Consider the following 14,539-nt stretch of genomic DNA (forward strand, 5'->3'; position numbering starts at 1 on the left):
GCCCGAGCTGACGTTTCTCACTGAAAAATCCTACGATATTCAGCTGTTCACAACAACAGACCTTGGCTCTTCACCAGTTTACAGATAAGAGCCTCTCAACAAGTCAAAGAAACAAGACAAGAAATGAAGGACAAGGTCGAAGAAGAAGCCCATGAAGCAAGAGGCCCATTAGGTGGATCCCTAGTTGGGCTAGTCCACCATGGACCATGGTCCATCTCCTCTCTTATCCACATCCCTCGTAGACTATGGACCAAGTTTTACCATTGTACCCATCCTACCTACACCATGAAGGGGCCTTGGTCTTTTGCCAAGGACCCCCTCCATATATAAACCCCCCAAGGGAGTGAAGGGTTCATTCGCCTCATACATCAATACAAGAAGGGGAGAGGGCTAGAGCTTCAAGCCTTGTTTGGGGAGCTATAGTCTTGAGTTTGAGAAGCCTTGTTCGACTTGGAACAATGTTGTGTGGGACCTTGACTTTGCCCCTAGGAAGCGTTTCGGCCCGCGGTCCATGATCAAACCCTTCGTCGCTCTCCTAACGTAGAATTAAGCCGTGCTCCATCGAGACGGCCCAACCTACTTAAAAACAATCGTGACAACTCGTCATAAGGCCGGCGTACACAACCCTTACTAATTATTAAACACTCGCTAATCGACCACGTCACTCGAGACACCCCCAAATCGACCGTCGTCCAATTTCGACAACAATGCCATTATCCCATAGATTATATCCTTCAGTTGTTTCAGTTCCAAAGAAAATTTGGCACACCATTGCATCAATATCCAAATACCAGGCCTTAGAGAAGGTGTAGGCTAAATTCAAAACTTCAATTCTATGTTTCAGAAAAACACTTGGATGCAAACTCAGATGGCAAAACTCTTAACGAACAGGGTATGATATATGTTGGTTAATTCTACATCCAACCAAGATATATCATGCGCGCTGCAGAATCACCTAGAACATTTGCTAGGAAACAAACTAATAAAATTGGAGAAGGTAAAATCAGCATGACGCAAAAAAGCAATACCAGCGTATGCATTGGCATCCTCTCATGATACTGCCACCAAAAGCTTACAATATCCTCTCCTTGGCATCCTCTGACTAACAGATTCCGCAATAGAAGCCTATAGTGGGATTACATGAATCAATCAATAGAAAACAGATACGATTGGTGTTCTAAGATATGATTGGTGTTCTCAAGGAAAAATCATGTAGTTGGCATTACCTGCAGGTGACTTTAAAGGGCAGAGGGGCATGTGCAGAGTGGTTTACTACAAGTGACCATCAGGTACAAAAACCAAACTGTCACTGGTGGAAAAACAGGCTTCCGGGAAGCCCCATAAGTCGCGAAGGTAAAGGAACCGCGACTAATGGGGTCTTTAGTCGCGGTTCGTGTGGCGAACCGCGACCAAAGGCCTGGGCCCAGGGCGCACGGTGGCCAGCTGGTGCACGTGGGCTTTAGTCGCGGTTGGCCAGCCCAACCGCGACTAGTAGGTGCCCGAAGGCCTTTAGTCGCGGTTGGCTAGGCCAACCGGGACTAAAGCCCCTCCCCTATATATACCCATCCAGCAGCCAACACTTAGCCATTTGGAGCCATTCTCTTCACAAGTGAGTGTTAGGTTTGCTTTTGGTTCCTCTTATGCACATAAGGTGTTTGATGAAATGCCCCAAGAGCATGAAACAAACATGATATGAAGTGTTGGAGTCACACTTGAGCTTTCTCATTTAATTTTTCCTCCTCGATCGCGGTTAGCAACTTGAACCTTTGATATGTGTCATTGATAAAATATGCATGTGTGTGTAGTTCATTAATTGTTTAATTTATATTGTTTGTAGCTAGTTAGTTTAACAAATGCATGATGGTTAATTATATATTTTATATTATAATAATGCAGATGAATCGGCAATGGATGTACGGTAACCGACTCTCCGGCGAGTTCAAGTACGGGTTTGAAAGATTTCCTCGTAGTGGCTAATGCGAACAAGCAGTGGGGTTTTGTTATCTGTCCATGTGTTAAGTGTAAGAATCGAAGGGTTACTCTTCCTCAAGAGATGTTCACATGCACCTGCTTCGGCACGGTTTCATGCCAAGCTATAATTGTTGGACCAAGCATGGAGAAAGAGGGGTTATAATGGAAGAAGATGAAGAAGGGGATGATTTCAATGATGAAAGCTATCTTTCTCATTTCGGTGATACTTTCATGGAGGATGCCGAAGGTGAAGGGGAAGGTGAAGAAGAGGCACGTGATGATCCCGTTGATGATCTTGGTCGGACCATTGCCGATGCACGGAGACGCCGCGAAACCGAAAAAGAGAGGGAGAATTTGGATCGCATGTTAGAGGATCACAGGAAGGCGCTGTACTCCGGATGCGATGATGGTCTCGAAAAAGCTGGGCTGCACACTCGGATTTGCTGAGATGGAAGGCACAGGCAGGTGTAGCTGACTCGGCATTTGAAAACTTGCTGAAAATGTTGAAGAATATGTTTCCAAAGAATAACGAGCTGCCCGCCACTACGTACGAAGCAAAGAAGGTTGTCTCGCCCTCTAGGTTTAGAGGTTCCGAAGATACATGCATGCATCAACGATCGCATCCTCTACCGCGGTGAATACGAGAATTTGAATGAATGCCCGGTATGCACCGCATTGCGTTATAAGATCAGAGGCGATGACCCCGGTGACGATGTTGAGGGCCGTAAACCCAGGAAGAGGGTTCCCGCCAAGGTGATGTGGTATGCTCCTATAATACCACGGTTGAAACGTCTGTTCAGGAACAAAGAGCATGCCAAGTTGTTGCGATGGCACAAAGAGGACCGTAAGTCGGACGGGGAGTTGAGACACCCCGCGGATGGAACGCAATGGAGAAAGATCGACAGAGAGTTCAAAGATTTTGCAGCTGACGCAAGGAACATAAGATTTGGTCTAAGTACGGATGGCATGAATCCTTTTGGCGAGCAGAGCTCCAGCCATAGCACCTGGCCCGTGACTCTATGCATCTACAACCTTCCTCCTTGGTTGTGCATGAAGCGGAAGTTCATTATGATGCCGTTGCTCATCCAAGGTCCGAAGCAACCCGGCAACGACATCGATGTGTACCTAAGGCCATTAGTTGATGAGCTTTTACAGCTGTGGGGCAGACCTGGTGTCCGTGTGTGGATGAGCACAAAGAAGAGGAATTTGACCTACGAGCGTTGCTTTTCGTAACCATCAACGATTGGCCTCGCTTCTTAGTAACCTTTCGGGACCTGTCAAATAAGGGATACAATGCATGCACGCACTGCTTACATGAGACTGAAAGTGTACATTTGCCAAATTGTAAGAAGAACGTGTACCTTGGGCATCGTCGATTTCTTCCGAAAGGTCATCCAAGAAGAAAGAAAGGCAAGCATTACAACGGCAAGGCAGATCACCGGCCGAAGCCTCGCGGAACACACCGGTGCCGAGGTATTTGATATGGTCAAGGGTTTGAAAGTCATCTTTGGAAAGGGTCCTCGCGGACAATCAGCTCCGAAGGGAGCCGACGGGCACGTAGCCATGTGGAAGAAGAAATCTATATTCTCGGGAGCTAGAATATTGGAAAGTCCTAGAAGTCCGCTCCGCAATCGACGTGATGCACGTTACGAAGAATATTTGCGTGAACATCCTAAGCTTCTTGGGCGTGTATGGGAAGTCAAATGATACAAAGGAAGCACGGCAGACCAAGCAAAGTTTGAAAGACCCCGATGACCCGCATCCGGAACGGTTTCAAGGTCGTGCCAGCCTACGCTCCGACCAAAGAAGAGAAGGTCATCTTTTTTGAATGCCCGAGCAAGTATGAAGGTCCCGTCAGGATTCTCGTCCAATATAAAGGGAATAATAAACATGGCGGAGAAAAAGTTCCAAAACCTCGAAGTCTCACGACCGCCACGTGATTATGACGCAATTGCTTCCGATTGCTTTGAGGGGGCTCCTACCGGAAAATGTTCGAGTAGCCATTGTGAAGCTATGTGCATTCCTCAATGCAATCTCTCAGAAGGCAATCAATCCAGAAGATCTACCACGGTTGTAGAACAATGTGGTCCAATGTCTTGCCAGCTTCGAGTTGGTGTTCCCGCCATCCTTCTTCAATATTATGACGCACCTCCTGGTTCACCTAGTCGAAGAGATTTCCATTCTCGGTCCTGTATTTCTACACAATATGTTCCCCTTCGAGAGGTTCATGGGAGTATTAAAGAAATATGTTCAGTAACCGTGCTAGGCCGTGAAGGAAGCATCGCCAAGGGCTATGGAAATGAGGAGGTAATTGAGTTTTGTGTTGACTTTGTTCCCGACCTTAAGCCGATTGGTCTTCCTCAATCGCGGCACGAGGGGAGACTAAGTGGAAAAGGCACGATCGGAAGGAAATCAATGATATGTATGGACGGCCATTCTCTCGACCGAAGCACACCACACAGCTTCGACCAATTCCAGCTTGGTTGCTCCGTACTTTGAGAAACACAAGAATATTTTACGCTCGACAACCCCGGGAAGCCCGAATCCTGGATTAGGAAGGCCCACATGGAGACTTTCGGCAGCTTGGTTGAGAAAACATTTAATGAGTGACAATAAGGTTGTAGATCAGCCAGTACATGTTGGCCAAGACACCATCTTCGACTATAACGACTTTCCAAGGGTACGAGATAAATGGGAATACATTTTACACGATCGCCCAAGATAAAAAGAGCACCAACCAAAACAAGTGGTGTCCGCTTTGATGCAGCAACCGAGAATGGGCAAAAGGTCACATATTATGGTTACATAGAGGAGATATGGGAACTTGACTATGGACCCTCCTTTAGGGTCCCTTTGTTCCGGTGCAAATGGTTCAAGCTAACAGGAGGTGGGGTAAAGGTGGACCAACCAATACGGAATGACAATGGTGGATTTCAACAATCTTGGTTACCTTGACGAACCATTCGTCCTAGCTGAAAGATGTCGCTCAGTGTTTTCTATGTGAAGGACATGAGTAGCAAACCGAGGAAACGGAAAGATAAGAAAACGATCGTACATCATGCGATGATTCAAAGCGCCACATTGTTCTTTCAGGGAAAAGAAACATCGTGGGAGTGGAGGACAAGACAGTACATGTCGAAGATTATAATATGTTTGCTGAAATTCCGCCCTTCAAAGTGAACACCGACCCAAGCATTAAGTTAAATGATGAGGATGCTCCATGGATACGGCACAATCGTAAGCAAGCAGGGACACAAGGGAAGAAATGATGTGTAATAATTTATTATTGTACCAAACTTTGTTGAATGAATCATGTGAATTATATTACCCGTGATGTGTTTGGTGTCCATTTTCGAATGATTCAATTGACTCGAGATAGCACTGATGATACATGAAATTTGGAGTGACTAAGTCATACTCCCGCATACATGAAATTTGGAGTGACTAAGTCATACTCCCGCATATAGGAAATTTGGAGTGACTAAGTCATACTCCCGCATACATGAAATTTGGAGTGATTTAGTCATACTCCCGCCTAGGCGTATAATATGCATACTCGTAGTCTTCATAGCCGCCGCCGTTGTACCGGTAGTCGTCGCCTTCTAAGTTGCCGGCGTCGCCGTCGCCGCCGTCGCCGTCGCTGCCGGCGGCGCTCGTGGCTCGAATCGAGGGTAGCGCAGCGGGGGATATCGCCGGCCGTGATGTAGTCCATGACGCTCCGCGAGTCCGGCCGTACCACCATAGCCGACGGCCGGCCTCGTGGAAGTTTCCGGAGGCGGACCGTCCTCCTCATACCCGGCGAGCGCCCTCTCACGCCGATTGATGAAGAAGGCGTCCCAAGTATGCTCGGTTATCGAGATGCCGCGGGGATTCATCCGCCGCTCCGGCGTGAGGTCGAGGTAGTAGTGGTTCGTGATGGCCGCCCGGCGCGCAGCACCCCGAGGGACGGGAGGGACCGGCACGCCGCCGGCGCTTAGGCTCCAGCCGGCAGAGGACGCGGTAGCCCGGTGGGCAAGGGTAGTTCGAGGCGCAAAGCTCCTCCACCTGCCGGTAGGTTAGAGTGGGTGCGGTGGAAGCCATGAGAGAGTGATGAGAGATTGTAGAGATGTGATAATGCCGGCCAAGCCGGGCTACCTATATGTAGTGACAAATGGCGGGAAAAATGGGAGCGGGAAGACAGGAGGCGGGAAGAAAGAGGCGGGGAGAAAGTGGCGGGAAGAAATTGGCGGGAAAAAATTGGCGGGAAGAAAGAGGCCGAAAGAAATTGGCGGGAAACAATTGGCGGGAAGAAAGAGGCGGGAAGACAGGGAAGAAATGGCGGGAAGACGAGGAGGGAAGAGGGGGTCGACGGAAAGAGGCGGGAAGAGGGGGCCAACGAACTTTTGAATTGAATTAGTTTTATTTTTATGAATTTTTGATAATTTGTATTTTTAAAATTTTGAATTGAATTAGTTTTCTTTTTATGAATTTTTTGATATATTATATGTATTTTAAACATTTTGAAATGAATTAGTTTTATTTTTCTGATTTTTTTGATACATTATTTGTATTTTTGAGATTTTGAAATGAATTAGTTTTATTTTTCTGAATTTTTTGATATATTATTTGTATTTTTGAGATTTTGAAATGAATTAGTTTTATTTTTCTGAATTTTTTGATATATTATTTGTATTTTTTGAGATTTTGAAATGAATTAGTTTTATTTTTCTGAATTTTTTGATATATTATTTGTATTTTTGAGATTTTGAAATGAATTAGTTTTATTTTTCTGAATTTTTTGATATATTATTTGTATTTTTGAGATTTTGAAATGAATTAGTTTTATTTTTCTGAATTTTTTGATATATTATTTGTATTTTTGAGATTTTGAAATGAATTAGTTTTATTTTTCTGAATTTTTTGATATATTATTTGTATTTTTTGAGATTTTGAAATGAATTAGTTTTATTTTTCTGAATTTTTTGATATATTATTTGTATTTCGAGATTTTGAAATGAATTAGTTTTATTTTTCCTGAATTTTTTGATATATTATTTGTATTTTTGAAATTTTGAAATGAATTAGTTTTATTTTTCTCGATTTTTTTGATATATTATTTGTATTTTTGAAATTTTGAAATGAAAAGTATTTTGAAAAAGGTTTTAGTCGCGGTTGGCCCGGCCAACCGCGACTAAAGGTCCTCTCCGCGGAACCGCAAATTGGGGCGAAAATCTTTAGTCGCGGTTGGGGTCACCAACCGCGACTAAAGGGTACCTTTAGTCGCGGCTGGGCTCCCCAACCGCGACTAAAGGTTGGAGCTATAAATGCCCGCGCGGGCGGCGCCCGCGCCACTTCTTCTTCTCCGCGCGCCCATCGTCTTCTCCGCAGGTGCCGCCCGACCGAGACGTCTGCCGCCGCCCGCCTCGACGCCGCCGCCGCCTCCGCCGCGCCTCGACGACCTCGCCGCGGCCCTCGCCTCGCCGCGCCCTTGCCGAACGGAGTCTCCGCCGCCGCCAAGGTAACGGCCGGCGCGCCCTCGATCGCGCCGCGCGCGCGCGCGCCGAGCGCGCGAAGACCCCCGCCGCGCGCCCTAGCCTCGCACCGCCGCCGCCGCCGTCCTAGCCTCGCCCGCCGCCGCCGCCGCCGCCTCGCCGCGCTGCCGCGCGCCCGCTGGCCGGCCGGTTACGAGAGAGAAAGAGAGGAGGGAGAGAAAGAGAGAGAAGATATGAGCAGCCGGCCTTTTTTTGTTTTTTGTTTTTTGTTTTTTTAGTAAACGTATCTTAACTAATAACAAAACAAAAACAAATATAAAAATAACTAAAATTTGATTTTAAAAAACTAAAAATTGACTTAAAAAGTTTGTCTAAAAAAACGAAAATTTGACTTAAAAAAAGTAAAATTTGACTTAAAAAACTTGCGCGCTCGCCCCGTGTGTATACGGAGGGGGCGCCGCGCGACCCTCTCGCGCGCTAGAGAGAAAGAGAGAGAAAGGAGGGACCGCCACCGCCACCGCCATTTCGCCACCGCCCTTTCGACACCGACCCCGCGTGTATACGGAGGGGGCGACGAGACGCCTTCGCCGCCCCTCCGTATACGCGCGGGGTTTTTTTTGTTTTTTTACGAGAGAGAGAAGGATCGGCACCGCCACCACCACCGCCACCACCACCACCACCGCCACCGCCACAAAATTTAGACTTAATGATCAAAATTTTAACTTAACAAAATTTTATTTGGGATCGAGAGGGGGCGGCGAGGGTTATGTGTCCTCGGCACCGCCACCGCCCTCTCGGTCACCGCCACACCGGTCTCTCGGTCACGCGGTCACCGCGTCCCCTTTCGCCACCGCCACCGGTCTCTCGGTCACGCGGTCACCGCGTCCCCCTTTCGCCACCACCACCGTTCTCTCGGTCACGCGGTCACCGCATGCGAGGCGAGGTCGATCGTCCGCATATACACATCTAATACACGCGTCCCCCTCTCGCCTCCCTCGTCGCCTCTCTCTTTATATGTAGAAGAGATGTGATAATGCTGGCATATACACAATTAATTTGTTTTGACTACATGTTTTCAGGACTCGACATATGGCGGACGATAGAGGTGACCCGATTCCGGACAACTATGATCCGGACGCTGAAGAACATATCTTCGGCATCATAAAAGGCGATGTTATATATGTGCCGACCGGAGAAGAAGAAGATGATATCTCTTCTTATCTGAACCTTGAGGGTGAAGATGAAGGGCGCCGTCAGCAAGATGATGCCGAAGAAACGTCGATAAACGACGATCTTCGCTGGAAGTAGCAACCACCTCCGGCGCCGAGGTATATATATATACATATTGAGCGTCCGGTGATACAACTAACTGATTTGAATAAATTAATGTGTGTGTACTAACGCGCGCGACTCTCTTTCTTATTTTAGCCCTCGGCCGGATCGTCGAAAAAATCGAGTACGTCGTCGTCAAAGCGTGGCGCAACCAAGACGATGAAAGCAGGAGAAACATGCACCATCGATGTTGTCGACGAAGAAACCGGCAGGCCGCCGGAGCCCAGCAAGAACGCCACCAAGTTTGTCGCCCAATGCGGAGCCGTTGTTAGAGACAACGTCTCGATCACCCGCCGAGAGTGGAATGAGCCAAAGAAGGCACGTGTTGGTTTCACTTTTGTCGAACAGAGAGAAAAAAGATTGCTTCAACAAGCTTATGGAACATTTCGTTCTACCTCCGGAATACCGCAAATACGATGAGGAGGGTAACAAGATTGCGGAAAACAAGAAGAGGCGCAAGCTAGTCAAACAGTTCGCTCTTTTCTAGGATGGCCAACGCATTCCGGAAATACAAGCAAAATCTAGCCCATGACTTTGTCAACCAGGGCAAGACTCCGGATTTCAAAGGACAATATGAGAAACCGCAACATGATTGGCCAGAATTTGTGAAGCAAAAGAAATCGGAGCAGCTTCCTTGAACTATCGAAAAAAATAAGGAAAATGCGGCCAAGAAGGAGTACAATCATAAAATGGGGCCAGGAGGGTATCGCTTTGGCAGCCTAAGTGGGAGAAGATGGAGAACGAGCCGAGGGCGCGAGGAATCCGTCCAGTGTACGGAGGGATGGGACCCAAGGGCCAAAAGCCGGTGGTACGGGCATGGGGGATCGCTGAACCCGGAGACAGGGGAGTGTGTTTATCGGGGCAAAATAATTACACCCACCCAAAAGCTTATTGAGGCAATGAGGGATGCTCAAGAGGGGAGGATCAGGTTCAACGAGAGAACGACGCCCGACAAAAGCCCTCGGGAATCCCGAACACGGAGGACGTGTACGAGGCATGCCCGGGGACATTTCGTGGAAACTAGGGTTCCCCCGAAAGATGACCCGTACGGTTACGTGAGCCGTAAGAGAAAGATGGATCGGGATGCGGATGTTGTGGCGAAGTTGGTAACGGAAATGGATGTGATGAAGAAAACCGTGAGTGTACTAGTCGCCGAAAGAGATGCAGCTCGGGCGCAGCATGAAGATCATCCAATGGATCTCGGAAGCCAGCAGCGGAGAAGAAGCAGCGTGGCTTCCACGGAGGCCTCACCGGCCGGTGCACCGACGATAGAAATTACCGCACCGGAGCCTCAGCTGGTGGTCGAAGTTACCGCACCGGAGCCTCCTCGCTACCCCGTGGACGATATAAAGGAGATGAAAGCATGTCATCCGTATTATCCTATCGGGAACATGTCCATGAAGGTAGCCATCGGCAGTGCTTTACCACTGGAGCACTCCACCACAACAACCCCATTCAAGATGGCTATGCTCGTGTCACGGTGGAGGAGATAGTCCAAGGGTTTGAGGACCCGGACATTGACATTGCTACACCCGAAGGGGTGAAAAGACTTGGAGATGTCAAGCGCCGGCTCATTCTATGGCAGAAGAAATTTATCAAGTTTCCGTAGCGAGGCGCCAACAAGTCCACCCCCGTACGGTGGTGGTGGTGGCGGTGGCGGTGACGGTGGCGGTGGCGGTGGCGGTGACGGTGGCGGTGGCGGTGACGGTGGCGGTGGTGCTTCACCTAATACACCTCATTCACGTCGGCAGACGCCGCCCTCGGTCCTCGTCCGGCGGGTGATCGTACACCGTACCGCCCCAATCCACCTCCGGCGAAGAAGCGTAGCAGTCCCGGGTTATTAACCCGGACCCTTACGTACCTAAGAAAACAAAGGTACCGGAGGTATCACCGAAGCCTCTCCCCACGAGGCCTTGGGAAAGTAGTGCCGAGGAAGTCGAGGCGGGCGCGGCCGCTGATTTAGAGAAATGGAAGGCGAGCGTCAAGAAGAAAATAGAGGGCGAGCCCAAGCCAAGTATATTCCGACAAGGAAAAGCAATGGGCTAAGTCATTTTTGAACACACCGTCCCAAGCCGCGAAGAATCTGCCCGACGACTATTTACGTGAACTTCGTAGGCAAGCAGTCGCGTTCAAGAGGAACAAAGAGTTCGCGGAGAAGAAAGCCTTGGAGGACAAGGCCGAGACAAAATTAGAAAGGGGGAAAGAAGTTGCCCAGCTCGGGGAACAAAGTAAACAATCGATCGCCCCGCTCATAGTGCAAGCCGCCGGTCGGGAGGCCCCCGATATCATAGCAGCTGCGGCAGCACATGGATTGACCGTAGAAAGTGCCGTAAAACAAGCGGCCGACTTAGGTATCACTCTTCGTGCAGTTGTTAGGCCTTGATGAGGCGCCAATGAAGGACGTAGTATTTACATATGTGAAGAATGGCCCTCTCATCGAGCCTGCGCAGGAAGAGGATCTACCTCGACAAATGAAAGGTCTCGCTAAATTGGTACAAGGCTTACATAAAACATGAAAACGCCAAAGACTATATCTATGCGGAAGTTAAATATGAGCATCACTTCAAACGTTACTCGGGTACAAATTCCTCTCGAGTGAATTGTTCCAGCTGTTCAATCTGCGCGACCTCGACAAATCTATCATCGTTGCTACGTTCGTAAGTGATTTATTAATTTCTACCCCATCTCGTTCATTGCCTGCACTATATATATATATATTGTCCTAACTATCTTGTTGTGTACGCTATATATTATGCAGAATGAAGAAGCGGGAAATGCGAATAAGGAACATCCATGATGTTGGGTTCATTGACCCACACATCGTTAATTCATATGTGTTAGAACACCACCCCGCCGACGTGGAGGAAGACCTGTGGCGGTTTATTAGAAAACAGCAAGAGAAAAGTGATATTCTATTTCCTTACCATTTTGGGTGAGTGTTTCTGTCTTGAGCACATTCTCTTTTGTTTACTCCATGCATGGTATGTGGCTAATCGATGAGTTATGCATGACTGTGCATGTATCGTGTCCGCAGGTTCCACCGGATTCTTATGGTAATTAAAGTTCAGACCTCCTCAGCTCTCGTCCACGACTCTCTCGAATATGGATCCGGCGCTTTGGGGCGACATGAGAAAAATGATGCAAAAGTAATTATTTTCATTCATTTGCGCTCTATATCGATCGGCCTATTTCGTTCATCATTTCCTAATATCAAGTAACTAATTAATAACTCTCTTGTTTATTTAATTTTCTTTGCCTCGTAGGGTTTGGAGACGGTTCGTAGATACCAAGGTCGGTGAATTCAAAAAAGAGCTACATTTTAAAATGGCAAAGTGCCGACGTCCGGGGATACTCAGCCACCGGGGACCAATCTATGTGGATACTATGTTTGTGAGAGGATCCGGAGATACCGCAATGAGCGGGACCGTACGTGTGAGAACAACATCCTCGAGGAATAACCTCCGGAAGACGCTTAGTCTAGAAGCTCGCTTCCGACCACTTCAAGAGGAACTAGCTGGATGGTTGGCGAGGGAAGTCATCGATCCTAGAGGAGAACACTATTACGATGACGTAGATCTTTATAGGCACCGGAATTTGTAACTAACTTGTTCAAAATTGTATATGGTCATCCGATATTGAATATATATTGTATATGGTCATCCGATATTGAATATATATTGTATATTACTCTTGAATTCTTTTTTGGTTCTAATTTCAAATTTGTTTGAAATTGTACATTCATATGCATGTATGTATACAGTACCGTAGAATATGTGAAACTCCTTCAAAATTAAAACCCAAAAGAAATAAAATAATACAAATTAAAAAGAAACCAGATTTAGGGGGAGGGGGGCTAAACCCTAAACCCTGCGGAGGCCTTTAGTCGCGGTTGGCCAGAAGAACCGCGACTAAAGGTCCTCCGCCCTGGCGCTCGCCTGAGGCCCACGTGGATGGGCCTTTAGTCGCGGTTCGTAAGGAACCGCGACTAAAGGGGGGGGCCTTTAGTCGCGCTACTTTGGTCGCGGTTGGGCCACCGCGACTAATGGCAGTTGCCAACCGCGACCAAAGCCTGTTTTTCCACCAGTGTGTATTAACTGGTGTAGACCACATTTACAAGAAAAGTTGCTAAAATGTCTGATTCTAAGAACAATCAGAATGTTTAGAACCAGAAAACAATAAAGTGCTCCAATCATGCAATTTAAACTGAATGCATGCAGGGAAATAGAGAGACTTGTGAGGAAGAAGAGGTTACCATGGATTTGTTGATACGTCCTTGATAGCAGATGGCTGACTACGAGGCCCTCACGATAGTGTACAAATCTGGCCTTGGTCGATGGCATGCGGCAGAGTAGATACAGCCCACACTGGGGAAAAAGTTCCCACGCGACAGCAGCGTCAATCCATGCCAGGCGGTGTACATCTCAAGCAAGCATGTCGTTGGCAGCCTAGGTGAAGGTCTAATGTGAAGCTTCAATGGCTCCGGCGTAACCAGGCGAGGCTGCGATTGGCCAACTACAACAGGGAGGCAATGGTGGCACAGTTGAAATGCATTTAGTGAAGTAGGAGGGCGCTCATAGGAGAATAATGCAGGAAGGGCAAAGCAAGAAGCAACAATAGTGCGGGTGAAATGCCCATCCATTATGAAGACACGAGGAAACGCACACAGTGAAATGCAGGTTGTGATGATGTGGCAGGCTAAAAAATTAGAGAATTCCAGGTAGTGGAGTGCAAACATATGGGATATAGAATTACCCTTCAAAAATCCTAAATAATTAGCTACCCTGAATTGAGATTTTATCTATAAGAAATCACCAAGGCATCAATAATTCCTTTATTCTTCATGAAGATTGCTTTCTCATGCACCCATATTTATGAGAATAAACCACCCATGCATGGTAAGAAGTACAATTGTAAGACATGTCAGCTAGAAAAAGTTAATGCAACAGAATGCTAACAATCATTACCTACCACCTTGTCATCAGGTACTTCAGATTAAACACAGCCTAGTTGTTTATTACTATCTCCCTTCCGTAATATAAGGCGTATAAATTTTTCCTCAAGTCAAACGAGCTAGAGTTTGACTAAGTTCATAGAAAAATATATCGAGAACTATGATACTATATAAATACAAGATGAAAATGTATGTCACGATGTATCTAATGACATCGATTTGGCATGATAGATATTCATAGTTTTTTCTAAAAACTTGGTTAAAGTTTACATTGTTTCACTTTTGAAAAAAAATACACGGAACAGATATAGCATAAAATTCAATTCGTTGGCCTATGATCATTGAAAATGAATCATTTTCCCTCTAATCTTCTCCAGGTACCAAAGGAGATGTTTGGCCTCATACTGCAGTACTAGAAAATAGGTTCTTCATTTAGCTTATTAATATTGAGCAGAAAAAAAAAGAAAATAGATTAACTCTGAGCAACATATTACCTCAAATTTGGATTTGCTGGAACCTTTTCTACTTTAGGCATATCCCCAGCTCTATTTCTTAATGTATTTGGCAGAAAGGTGCCTTTCCAGTAGTGTTTTTGATAATTGTATGGTCTTTGCTGTTAAGTAGTGTTATTTTCATCTTAGTGCAAGATTCAGGTGTTGTGGTTCCAGCCATTTATGGAAGATGGAGCCTGTATTGTGCAATATCATGGCTCCTAGGATGCCGAGTTTACCGAACAAAATATGGAAAAATTAAATAAACAAACGAGATGTATAGACTGAATAGAGAAACAGCAAGAATTAACATCTTATATATC

At 46.7% G+C, this 14,539-nt stretch overlaps 1 protein-coding gene across 3 annotated transcripts in view; it reads right to left on the bottom strand.

The window, feature by feature from the left end:
- LOC124650633 overlaps positions 1–14,287 on the bottom strand; it is a 30,664-nt gene extending 16,377 nt beyond the window's left edge. The window contains exons 1-4 of one of the 3 annotated variants that reach the window (XM_047190149.1): positions 14,220–14,287; positions 13,027–13,286; positions 1,227–1,272; positions 1,029–1,125 (exon numbers count right to left, since the gene is read on the bottom strand). In XM_047190149.1, coding sequence (XP_047046105.1) covers positions 1,029–1,125; positions 1,227–1,272; positions 13,027–13,114 — 231 coding nt within the window. In that variant the 5' untranslated portion in view covers positions 13,115–13,286; positions 14,220–14,287. Of the gene's footprint in view, positions 1–1,028; positions 1,126–1,226; positions 1,273–13,026; positions 14,130–14,219 lie in introns of those variants that run through there. The other 2 variants (XM_047190148.1, XM_047190150.1) reach the window with 2 other exon arrangements.
- Between the last annotated feature and the right edge of the window lie 252 nt (positions 14,288–14,539).

The sequence above is a fragment of the Lolium rigidum genome, chromosome 4, assembly GCF_022539505.1.
Source record: "Lolium rigidum isolate FL_2022 chromosome 4, APGP_CSIRO_Lrig_0.1, whole genome shotgun sequence".
NCBI classification, from domain to species: Eukaryota; Viridiplantae; Streptophyta; class Magnoliopsida; order Poales; family Poaceae; genus Lolium; species Lolium rigidum.